Source organism: Plecotus auritus (assembly GCF_963455305.1).
Source record: "Plecotus auritus genome assembly, chromosome: 7".
Taxonomy (NCBI): domain Eukaryota; kingdom Metazoa; phylum Chordata; class Mammalia; order Chiroptera; family Vespertilionidae; genus Plecotus; species Plecotus auritus.
Genome location: NC_137774.1, coordinates 71,154,177 through 71,166,783, shown reverse-complemented (window position 1 = coordinate 71,166,783; position 12,607 = coordinate 71,154,177). Strand labels below are relative to the sequence as shown.

At 52.0% G+C, this 12,607-nt stretch overlaps 1 protein-coding gene across 1 annotated transcript in view; it reads left to right on the top strand.

Annotated features, from left to right (window-relative positions):
• The window catches only part of ABCA3 (ATP binding cassette subfamily A member 3), a 51,106-nt gene extending 39,757 nt beyond the window's left edge, over positions 1-11,349 (top strand). The window contains exons 22-32 of the mRNA XM_080680460.1: positions 2,667-2,871; positions 3,238-3,457; positions 3,789-3,947; positions 5,155-5,327; positions 5,877-6,005; positions 6,110-6,304; positions 8,021-8,208; positions 8,626-8,796; positions 9,064-9,254; positions 9,369-9,442; positions 9,907-11,349. Coding sequence (XP_080536586.1) covers positions 2,667-2,871; positions 3,238-3,457; positions 3,789-3,947; positions 5,155-5,327; positions 5,877-6,005; positions 6,110-6,304; positions 8,021-8,208; positions 8,626-8,796; positions 9,064-9,254; positions 9,369-9,442; positions 9,907-10,038 — 1,837 coding nt within the window. The 3' untranslated portion in view covers positions 10,039-11,349. The remainder of the gene's footprint in view (positions 1-2,666; positions 2,872-3,237; positions 3,458-3,788; positions 3,948-5,154; positions 5,328-5,876; positions 6,006-6,109; positions 6,305-8,020; positions 8,209-8,625; positions 8,797-9,063; positions 9,255-9,368; positions 9,443-9,906) is intronic.
• The last annotated feature ends 1,258 nt before the right edge of the window (positions 11,350-12,607 follow it).

The window sequence follows — 12,607 nt, the reverse complement described above, 5'->3', positions numbered from 1 at the left end:
GCAAGACCAAGTGTTCTTGCTTCTTGATGGCTCGAGCCAGGGAGCCCAGTAGGCGTTTCTCTCCTTAGGCCTTGTCATGCCATCATGTGTGTCCGACTCTCAACCGCATCCCTGTCACGGAGCCCCCAAACCTCTGGGACCATCCAGAGGAAGCCAAGAAAATCAGTTAATTTCAGAACAGTCACCCCACTTCAGGGCAGTTTATTAATGGGGGCGGGAGGTTCGTCTCCATCCTCCATTCTAGACTGGGCCCTGGGCCTTAGCATGTCTTTTTCTCCCTCTGATACCTCCCATTTCTACCCCAAAAGAAGAGACCCAGTGGCAGTCACTTGCTCTCCTTGGTATATCAGAAACAGGCCAGCACAAGATAAATACTTGTGATGGAGCAGATGGCAAGGCTTTGAAATGATACCCAAAGTGCTAGGGAGGGGCTTCCCCTGGGTGGAGACATCAGGAAGAGGCAGGCTTATGGGGCCTTCAGACCCGGGCAGGTCATCAGCAGCTACAGGCAGGGGCTGTGCTGGAGCACCTAGGGAGGGCAGCTACCTCCTGGTGGCTCCAAATTCGGAGACCCAGAGGTCAGGCTGAGCAGGTTCAAGCACAGTATAAGAGTGGACCAGGCAGCAGGAATTTTTGTTTTAACAGCTTAGGAGATATTATTCACCTACCATACAGTATCCCTGTTTGTAGTACAATTGTATGATTATTAGTATATTCACAGAGTCATGGAGCCCTCATCACAATGTAATTTTTCAATATAATTGAAATATAACATTATGTTAGTCTCAGGTGTACAACATCATGATTTGGTACGTGTATTGATACATGTATTGGGAAATGGTCACAACAATAAGTCTAGTTAACATCTGTCACCATTCAAAGTTACAAATATTTTTTCTTTTTAAAATATTTTTTATTGATTTCAGAGAGGAAGGGAGAGGTAGAGAGAGATAGAAACATCAATGATGAGAGAGAATCATTGATTGGCTGCTTCTTGCACTCTTCCTACTGGGGATCGAGCCCGCAACCCGGGACCCTTCAGTCCACAGGCCGACGCTCTGTCCACTGAGCCAAACCAGTTAGGGCACAAATATTTTTTCTTGTGATAAGAACTTTTAAGATTTATTCTCTTACAGCTTTAAAATATGTAACACAGTATTAGCTATGGTCACCATATTGTACATTACATCCCCATGACATATATTCAATAACTGGAAGTTGGTACTTTTTGACCCTCTTCACCCATTTCACCCATGCCCCACCTCTGGCAATCAACAGTTTGTTCTCTGTATCTATGAGTTTTGTTAATTTGGGGTTTTGTGGGTTGTTGGGGTTTTTTGTTGTTGTTGTTGTTTTTTCAGATAAGTGAGATCATACAGTATTTGTCTTTCTCTATCTGACTTATTTCACTTAGCATCGTCCCTCCAGGTCTATTCGTGTTGTCACAAATGGCAGGATTTCTTTCTTTGTTATGGCTGAATAATATTGAGATATATATTGCATTTCCCTTATCCGTTCACCCATTGATGGACACTGAGGTTGTTTCCGTGTCTTGGCTATTATAAATAACTAGAGGCCCAATGCACAAAATTCGGCCCTCACAGCCACGGCCCTTGCAGCCCCAGCTTTATCCGGAAGATCGTCCAGAAGGAAGGTCGTTCGGCTGTCAGGTCTAATTAGCATATTACGCTTTTATTATTATAGATGCTGCTGTGAACATGGGATGCAACTATCTTTTCAAGTTAGTGTTTTTATTTCCTTCATGTAAATACCCAGAGGAATTGCTGGATCATAGTGTAGTTCTATTTTTAATTTTTCAAGGAAACATCATGGCTTTGACTCACATTCCTTGATGATTAGGGATGTTGAGCATCTTCTCATGTACCTGTTGGACCACAATATAATTTTATTGCACCTTTCATCACCCCGAAAAGACATCCTGTGACCATTGGCAGTCACTCTTCATTCCTCTCTGCTCCATCTCCCAGCAGCCACTAGTCTACTTTCTGTCTCCATGGATATGCCTGTTTCGGACATTTCATGTAAATGGAATCATATAATATGTGCCCTTTCATGACTGGCTTCTTTCACTTTCAAGGTTCATCTATGTTGTAGCATGTGTCAGTACTGCATTCCTTTTTTGGGTCAATTAATATCCATTTGTCCCAGTATCATATATTGAAATGGTCAGGATGTGTTTAAGCAACAGAATAAAGCCAAAAGCCAGTTTGTAGAAGGTGTTACTGGCAATTAAACGTCAAATGTAGAATGCACTTGATGGGGGTGGGGTGGAGGAAGATGAGCTGCTGCAGCAATACAGGCACCCAGTGATGGGGGTCTGACAAAGACAGAACAGAGAAGCAGGCAGAGTGTTCTCAGATGTGGGAAAGGCAGAGTGATACCCGAGTGTCTGTGGCGAGTGGGTGGCACAGATTGAAAGTGACTGGGCGAGTGGCACTGCCGTCACTGGAGACAGAAAATCCAGAGGAGGAGCTATTCTGGGGATGGGAGGATTTTTCTGGTACTGAGACCATCCCCCAGTTCTGGCATTTCCCCTTAACCTGCATCACATGCTTTGAATGGTAGTTACCAAGGACCGCATCCCCCATCTGCCCAGAAGTACTGTGCTCTATCCCTGACCTGCCCTGTCCTCCCCACCCTCGCAGGGGCCGGAAAGGATTTGACATCGCCCTCAACTTGCTCTTCGCCATGGCATTCTTGGCCAGTACATTTTCCATCCTGGCGGTCAGCGAGAGGGTTGTCCAGGCGAAGCATGTCCAGTTTGTGAGTGGAGTCCATGTGGCCACTTTCTGGCTCTCAGCTCTGCTGTGGGACCTCATCTCCTTCCTCATCCCCACTCTGCTGCTGCTGGTGAGGCCGCAGCTGGTGCTGGAACCTTCCCTGCACGTCCGGGGGCTTGCCCTGGGCCCCCTGTGCAGAACAAAACCAGGCGGGGCCCACCCTGGCAGCTCAGCCCTGATTCCAGGAGGACAGTTGGAAATGCCAGGCAGCCCCTCTCATTGATCTCCATGCCCTCAGCTTCTGCCCCCTTTGGTAGGCAGGGCCCTGGAGCCAGGTGCCCTGGTGCCCTGGTGACAGTTCTGTCAGCAAAGGGGAGAAGGGGGATCCTCATCAGGGAAGATCCCAGGGTTGAAAGCCACCATGGGGGATGACTGGGCCTGGGGGGCGGATGGGCCTCTGCAGGCATACCAAGCCACCCTCTCTGTGTCGCTGCAGGTGGTGTTCAAAGCCTTTGACGTGCATGCCTTCACACGGGACGGCCATGTGGCCGACACCCTGCTGCTGCTCATGCTCTACGGCTGGGCCATCATACCCCTCATGTATCTGATGAACTTCTTTTTCTCGGGGGCGGCCACTGCCTACACGAGGCTGACCATATTCAACATCCTGTCAGGCATCGCCACCTTCCTCATGGTCACCATCATGCGCATCCCAGGTGGGAGCCTGGAGACCGCCCGCTACTCCCCACAACCTGAACACCCATGGAACCTCTGCCCCCCTGTAGAGGTGTGGGGGAAGGGGAGTACCACTGGGCAAGGGGGGTACCAGTGCAGACACTGGGCCAGACCACACTCCAGCAGCACCTCCCCTCTCATTTGCAGCACAGCAGGTGGGGCCGCCCCCTGGGAGGACACCCAGCTGGTTGCCCTGGCTTACACACACTTCATAGGGAACATGAGGAACCTGCCTTCCCTGATTTGATCTGTTCTTGGGGGCAGGTGTGGCGTGTCCTCCTGCACTCACTGTTCTGTGCCTTCTCCCCACAGCGGTAAAATTAGAAGAACTTTCTAGAACCCTGGACCGCATATTCCTGGTGCTGCCCAACCACTGTCTGGGGATGGCATTCAGCAGCTTCTATGAGAACTATGAGACGAGGAGGTACTGTACCTCCTCGGAGGTGGCCGCCCACTACTGCAGGAAATACAGTGAGTGTTGGCAGCCCCCTTTTCCGGGCTCTCTCCCCAAGACCAGCCAGGGCATCCCCAGGAACCTTGTTCCTGTGAAGGGCTCCTCTGGGGAGGCTCCACACAGTGTGTCAGGCAGGGCAGGTCCCTGGTCCCAGGACTGAGACACCCCGGGTATAAGCATGAAAAGGGTCTTCAGAAGATGTGTGCTCACCGCCCCCGCCCAGTGATGTTCGCCTCCTCCTTCCTGCCTGGCTGACCCTAAATCTCTGTAAGATCAGCCTAGGTGGTCCCTCTCCTGGGGGCGGAGAGGGGGGTCTCCCACCCCCAGCCCTACCATCACCTGGGCTGGGCACCCCTTGCTGCTTCCGCAGCACTCAGACACACACACAGTCCCCTGCTTCTTTGACCAGCTCCCACCTGATTCCACCATTCCCACCACCCTTCCAGCTTTTGCTGACTCCCGGGCGTTCTTTGACTCCTGGGCAGCATCACTCCCCTCTGCATCTCTGTCTTTATGTGGCCTTCTCCGTGTGTCTTTGTATCTCAAAACTCCCTCTCCTTTGTTTTGTAAAGAAATTTGTCATTGGATTTAAGGCCCACCCTAAATCCAGGATCTTACCTTGAGACCTTAAATAATAATTACATCTGCAAAAATGCTATTTCTAAGTAAGATCATTCACAGGTCAAGGGGATTAAGGCCTGGATGTCTCTCTGGGGGCCACGATTCATCCCCCCACACACTCCTTCTGCACCTGGAACAGTCTTTAGCAGGCAGCTTAGTTGTCACATTGACAACTAAGAGCCCTGCACATCCCCCTGGCAGGCTCCATCTCTGCTCTGTTCCTGCCACTTTCTTACTTCACAGGACCAACTTGGGGGAAGGGAGGCACATCCTACCTGTCTTTATGTCTCAGTGCAGTCCCAAGGCAAGGAAGTGAATGTATGTGTGAGTGAGTGAGGGCACAACTTGGTCACTTGTTGTAGGAGCCCCTTGCAAGGTGAAACTGCCCCAAAATACAAGAAGTGTTTGGGGCTTTTGGGTGGCAGTGGCAAGCATGGTATGCACCCTTGGAAGACGAGTGGACCGTGTACCTTCACAGCCTCCATGTAGTGGGCTGGGGTGCAGCCTGGTGGGCCTAGAGAGAGGGACTTGGGCTGGCAGCCCAGTAGAAAAGTGAGGGCAATAGGGGACGCAGGAGCAGCACCCTCTCCCTTGCCCACACAGACATCCAGTACCAGGAAAACTTCTATGCATGGAGTGCCCCGGGGGTCGGCAGGTTTGTGACCTCCCTGGCTGCCTCAGGGTTTGCCTACCTCACCCTGCTCTTCCTCATTGAGACTGACCTGCTGTGGAGACTGAAGACCTGCATCTGTGCCTTCCGGAGAAGGCGGGGGCTGGTGAGTGGCTCCTGCAGCTCTGTACTGGGCAGGTCTCCCACTGAGGCCAGGCTCCCTCGGGCCAGCTCACAGTGAGAGCCTCAGCACCCAGCACCCAGGACTCGCAGCCTAGAGGAGGGGTCACAGTCCTCCTGAGCTTGGGGGCCTTCATCTCAGCAGAGGCGGTGCTGCTAGGCAGCGGCGTGTTTATCACATAGATCCCATCCCACAAACAAAACCCACATTGGATGCACAGATTAACCCAGGGCAAATTAGCTTCTCTAAAATATTAGGACTTCTCTAAAAAGAGGAGGGTTCTTTTTATGTATTAAAATCTCGCATCCTTCAGTGAAATTTCCTGGTTTTCTCCAAGGGTCTGCACTGTCCTTATTTCTCAGGCAATTAGTGCCTGCTCAGTGTTACTTTCAGTCCTTATGGTCCCCTGAGCTCTCCCCGTGAAAGGCCTGAGTCTGCACATGTGAGCTGTCTCAAAGACCTCAGCCCCTCCTCCCAAAGAAAAGGACCCTCGGCTGGAGCTCACCCCCTGCCGTCTTTTTCCGGAACAATTAGATGGAAGTGTACACCCGGCCGTCAGCACTTCCCGAGGACCAGGATGTGGTGGACGAAAGGAACCGAATCCTGGCGCCCAGCCTGCACTCCCCACTGGACACACCTTTGGTCATCAAGGAGCTCTGCAAAGTAAGGTGGCTACACCCCACAGGCCCCAGGTCTGTCCCCAGTGCCGGCTGCCTCGAAGCTGGCTCCCTGCCTCCCCATCGTGATTCCTCCCTGGAACCTAACAGGTGTATGAGCAGCGGGTGCCCCTCTTTGCCGTGGACAAGATCTCCCTTGCAGTCCAGAAAGGGGAGTGCTTCGGGCTGCTGGGTTTCAACGGAGCTGGGAAGACCACCACTTTCAAAATGCTGACTGGGGAGGAGACCCTCACTTCTGGGAACGCCTTTGTTGGGGGATACAGCATCCGCTCAGACATCGGGAAGGTGGGTGCCACTAGGGAGACGGGAAGAGGGGGTTCCCTGGAGGCAGGGATGCAGCTCATCTCTGGCTCAGAAAGTGGATGAGGCAGTGACTGTGGGCAGAACTAAGCCGGTGATGGGGTAGAGAGAAAGGATAGGGAGATAAGGGCCCCTTTGACTGGAAAAGCCCAGGCCTGGCTGGGGGCTGAGACTGGGCCCCTCCCAGAGAAGCCATTTCTCTGGACCTGGGAGGGCATGGTGCTCACAGCACACTGCCCTGCTCAAAAATAAAAAAATAGGCTCTCTCCAGTCTGTGCACAGAGATGAACAATAATGGTCCCTGGGCTGTTCAGACCAGCCATCCCACCAAGCACCAAAAGCCAAATAAAATGTTAGTCACAAACCATATTGGCAAGAACATGGAAGAGCACACAGCATGGTAAGGAACTCAGACCAAAATCCAGGAGCCCTGAGAGGCACAAGGGCCATTGTGTTCTAGACAATGTGCATGGGTTTAGGGGCCTTGCTGAGTGAAGAGAGCAGAAACAAAGACCCAGGGCCTCCATGGTAGGGGTGTAATAGGAGACTTTCCCCACGTGGGGCTGAACCCCAAAGGCTGCCCCTCAGGGCAAGGATGAACCAGGCCAACCTGCTTCCCTGCCCCTGGGGGTTGCCCAGAAGGTTCCTCATGTGCTGAGCAGAGCAAGAAAAGGAATGAAGTAGAGCCTGTGCTGGGGGCTGCAGAACACCCCTCTCTGGAGGAAAGCCTTCATCCTAGGCCTCAAAGAGCACCCCAAATAGTATTTCAAGGCCTATGAGCAGTGCACAACTAAACAAAGAAGACAGTCCCTGTGATTAGAACCTGCAGACACAGGCCCAGCAGGAGAAACAAGCCCACGACTTTAGATTTGCAATTGCCAGACCCAGATTACAAAAACAGTTGTGTTTACTGTGTTTAAAAATAAATAAGACTGAAGATATAGGAAAGTGAAAACTATAGATGTGATCCAGAAAGTGAAGAAAAGGGTGAGAAGTCCTCAATATATTCAATCTGAGTTCTAGCAGGAAAGAAGAAAAGGGAAAGTTAATCACTGACAAGGTAATAGCTAGGAATTTTCCCAGACCAATTAAACACAAATGCTGGAAATGTAAGTAAATCCCAAAGAGGATAAAGAAAAGAAACCCCATCTTTGGAATCCACAGACCTCAGGCTCACCTGTCCCCAGCCAGCAGTTGCAGGTAGTGGGGGAGATGGCAGCGGCTGTGGGGCACCCTGGCTCTGATGAAGGTGGCCATCTGACCAGGGGATGCCCCACCCCAAAGGTGTTGCCACCAATCCTCTTTCATTAGAGGGAGAAGAAAGAAAAGTCCTACACGTTAGATGTTTGTTAAACATCTGATGAAGGAATGAGTGGATGATACATCAGCAGATATTTGCATATGGTGATCACTTTGTATAACCTATACATTCTTGCACCAACCTGCCCCCACCCAGCCTATAGTGGACAAGGCTCTGGCCCCTCTCTGACCCCTTGTTATGGGGCAGTGTGGCTACTCGTGGCATCCTTGAGCCAGCCAAGCCCTCCTGTGTCCCTCCTGAAGTGCCGCTTGGCCAGCTTTGGCTGTGCCAATGCCAGGCCTGTGCATTGGCTGATGGACCACCCTGGACAAATTGGCTGAGAGAAACCTGGAGTAGCCTCCCTCTGACCTGTTACCTCCTTGGCTGTGTTCCAATCCAAGGTGCGACAGCGGATTGGCTACTGCCCCCAGTTTGATGCCCTGCTGGACCACATGACAGGCCGGGAGACACTGGTCATGTACGCCCGGCTTCGGGGCATCCCCGAGCGTCACATCAGTGCCTACGTGGAGAACACACTTCGGGGCCTGCTCCTAGAGCCTCATGCCAACAAGCTGGTCAGGACTTACAGGTGCACCTGCGCCTCAGCCCCTCCCCCGCCCCATGACTTGATGACCTATGGGTCTTCCGAGGATGGGGTCAGGGTCTCCGTTAACATAGCCACACAGGTCTGGAGCCAGAGCTCCCAGGTGAGAGGCCCTGCCCTGTTGGTTCCTGCCTCCTAGTGGTAAAGCCAACCTCAGGTGAGGTCAGGACTCCCCTTAGCTGCAGACAGATGGTGATGCTCCATGTGGGGGTGGGAACTGACCCCCTGGGCACAGCTTTCTCTGGGACCTCTAGCTCTCTGAAGTGGAGGCTGTCCAGGCACACACCCTCGTTCCTCTTCACCTGAGGCACTCTGCGGTCATTGGGCCCTGTCATCTATTGGGATCCGGGGATAACATGCTAATAATAAGCCTTGCCCCCTCCTGCACCCCTTCTATCCCAGTGGTGGCAACAAGCGGAAACTGAGCACTGCCATTGCCCTGCTTGGAGAGCCTGCGGTCATCTTCCTGGATGAACCGTCCACCGGCATGGACCCCGTGGCCCGGCGTCTGCTCTGGGACACTGTGGCCAGAGCACGTGAATCTGGCAAGGCCATCGTCATCACCTCCCATAGGTAGAGCCTGGGTCTCTGTGGGTCAATGGATGAGCTGGGACGGGGGCTATGGGAGGGATGGGCTTGAGGGACTGGGTGGAGAGAGATCTGACATCAGTTGGAACAGAATCTGTGAGGAGAATCCCCAGGCTCTAGCACCTGCACCACACTCTGAGCATGGGAATCAGGAACAGCCTGATCTGGGTGTTGGCACCTTCTCATCTGCACATGGAGGGTGAGTGTCAGCATACCCCAGCCCTGAGTCAGGCCTCCACTGCCTCTTCCCAGCATGGAGGAATGTGAGGCCTTGTGCACCCGACTGGCCATCATGGTGCAGGGTCAGTTCAAGTGCCTGGGCAGCCCGCAACACCTCAAGAGCAAGTTTGGCAGTGGCTACTCCCTGCGGGCCAAGGTCAGGAGTGATGGGCAGCAGGAGGCGCTGCAGGAGTTCAAGGCATTTGTGGACCTGACCTTCCCAGGTGTGTGAGGTGTACAGAGGGCATCTGAGCCTGACCCTTGGGACGAGGGCTGAGATTCTGTGGGTCTGCCCTCCCACCCAACCCTCGTGGAGACACGGTCTCTCCTTTGTGCAGGCAGTGTCCTGGAAGATGAGCACCAAGGGATGGTCCATTACCACCTGCCTGGTGATGACCTCAGTTGGGCAAAGGTGAGCACGAGCCCCACAGGGGCTGGGGAAGTTCCCTCCAGCAGTCACCTCTTCTGTGGTGATTCCAGGCTCTTTCCAAGGAGGAATCACTTGTAGTTTCTGTTTTAACACTCACCCTACTATCGACTAGGTTTAGGGGTTTATGCCTGAAATATTTGAGTTGGAAAAATATTGGTGCAAGAAAGAAAACTGGCTCAGAGAGGGAACACAGCTTGCCTTAGGTCATATTCTAAGAGTCAGGAGGATACACGGTCCCCCAGCCTGCTCACCGAGCACAACCCATCTCTTCCCTCTGGGATCTTGACTCTCCCTGTAAGGCCAACTCCCTGTGGATGCCCTGGGGGCTGGACTGGGCAGGGGTAGGATCTTTGTGGCCATACCACCCCTTAAGGCCAGAGGACTCCCAGACCAGTCAAGAAGCTGGGCCCTGGGCTTGTTAACAGCAGCTTGTCTACTTCCCAAAGGTGTTTGGTATCCTGGAGAAGGCCAAGGAAAAGTATGGAGTGGATGACTACTCTGTGAGCCAGATCTCATTGGAGCAAGTCTTCCTAAGCTTTGCCCACCTGCAGCCACCCGCTGAGGATGAGGGGCCATGAGGAGCCTGGCAGAGGTGGGATGAGGGGAAGCACAGGTGGACATCCTCTCCCTCCGAGTTCATCGTATCCTGCACCTTTATTTCTAATCACTGCTTTCTATGATGGATATGAAATCAAGGCACAATGTGGACTGGTTGTCTCAGTGTCTTCACAGCAGGACTCAGCATGCGAGCATCTGCATCTAAGGTGGTTGTCGAACCCGATTCCCAGAAGTCAAGATCCCAACCGAGAGCCGGTCCGGTCTGTGTAGGCAAGCTTCAGGGTCATTGGGGAGAGCTTGTCCCACAAGGGGCCACAGCTGACCCAGGGAGTGAATTTCCTATGAGCTTGTGAAGAGAGCACTCAGTGACACCTCCATGTTCACACGTGGCACAGAGCTTCGCTGGGTGTGAAACGGGAAACCGGCTGGACAGTTGGCAGCAGACTCGCCAGGCTGCCCAGAATGGACAGAAAGGTCACCATCCATGAGGGAGATGCCAGCTGTGATTAGGCACTAAAGTCTTGGCTTCCAGGATACCGGGGGCATCCTGAGAGTCCGTGCTCCTCAGAGTGTGGACACTACACCAGGCAGAGCTGACCCTTCATTTAGCACCATCCCATCAGTAACTTCCAGAGTTGGCCAGCACAGGGAGGGAAGGCAATCCTCCATTCCTGGCCCTGGCCTTCTGAGAAGCCACCAGCCAGGAGACCAGGCAGGGACTGAGCGGCCATCTATGGAGGGTGCACCGAACACATGGTGACTCAGTGTCCAGAAAATAAAGGCTGGAAGGGAACATGACCACAGTCTGTGAGTCACACACAAGACGGGAGTCTTGGGCCCAATAACTCACCCCCAGTCCTAACACAAGCTTTCTTTGTCAAGTTTCAGACATACAAAAGCAAGAGCTCATTTTTCACAGTATGTAGTAAACTTACAGAACTCACTGTCATGAGGTGAAGAAATAAGCCAAAAATATAAGTGCAAAAGCAGGTTATATAAATAGCCAACTGACAGATGTTCGTCTACAGTGAGGAAAGACAGGTGTAGGGTTGGTGTAGGAAGGTGCGTGAACAGGAGACCTCTAGCCCCAGGGCTACTCATGGGCTTTAAGCCACTTTCCAGATCATTCTTCAGCATCAGCTCCCTTTTTATTTATGTACTATTTATTTCTTAGCTTTCTAAATTTTCCATTATTTGAATCTCTGTGCCTTTTACATTCTCTTAGAATTTATAGTTTTAGGAAACACTTGTTTTCATCACTGGTTCATTTTGGTTAGTTTCAAATTTGCATTTTTATCAGTCTCTCAAAGTTCATAAACACTGCAAATGGTTTCCAGTAGCTTTTTTATTCCCTTTAAAATTCTTCAAACTATCATCATTTAGTTCCATGTTATAAAAAGTAAACAGGGGTGGTTGTGGTCCTAAACATTGCCCAACGGAAAACATCTGAGAGAAGGACCTCAGAGTTGTTGGCAGGAGCTGTGGTTGCTATGCCCAGATTGGGTTTGCTGGGTCATTGGAGGAGGGTAGAGGCCAGCATGGCCTGGCTGCATGTCCACACTTGACAACCCTACTGCAGGGCTTCCGGGGCTGTTTTATTTTAAAATATGTTTTTACTGACTTTTAGAGGGAGAGGGAGAGAAACATCTATGAGAAAGAAAAACATCTACTGGCTGCCTCCTGCACGCCCCCTATGGGGATCAGGATCACAACTTGGGCATGTGCCCTGACCAGGAATCAAACCAGTGCCTCTCAGTGCATGGGACAGCGCTCAACCAACTGAGCCATACCAGCCAGGGCTCCTGGGCTGTTTTTAAGCCCACGTGTTGGAAATGTGTCATTCTTCTCCTTTGATGACACAAAAAGGATGTAAGGAAAGGTGTTTAGGACTGAAGGAACATTTAATACGTATGTGAGGCACACATATGAAATCAAGACTGCCTCAGTTCAGGGAGAGGTGGGTTCATTGACAGAAGATGAGGTACAGAGATTAATTTGAAGGAGACTGGCAGGATGAAAGTGGGGACAGTCGTAATCAGAGGTCCTTCTTAGGAAGATGACCTGGCAGCTGCGGAAAGGATGATACAGGCACAGCCAAAACTGTAGCAGTGGGGACCAGAGGGACAGGCGCACAGCACTGTGGGGGAGAGCCCAGAAGACTGACTGTGAGAGGAGCCCACGATTGCATCCACACATGGAGCTTGGGTAACTGCAGGAGGGACAATTAGAAGGGACCCCAGGAGCAGCAGGAAGGAGCACTGCTGTTAGGGTCCAGTGTGTCCCAAATCATCTACAAAGCTGCTGAAAACCTGGTGTGAAGCTGAGTGTCCTCAAGGAGCAGGAGTGGGGTCAAAGAAACCACACACATACCCTGTCCTGGTTGGTTTTAGTTGTGGCAGCTCTAAGCCCAGGAGATGGGTGCAGAAAGGAGCCATGGACATCACACTCCCCTCCCCCACCAGCAGAAAGTTGGTCTTTGTCATCCATCTTCCCATTCCTATCACTCTCCTCTAGACCTTCAGGCCCAGACAGTCCCTAGAGATGCTGGTCCCAAACAACTGTCACATCTGGCAGGCATAGCCCTCCAAG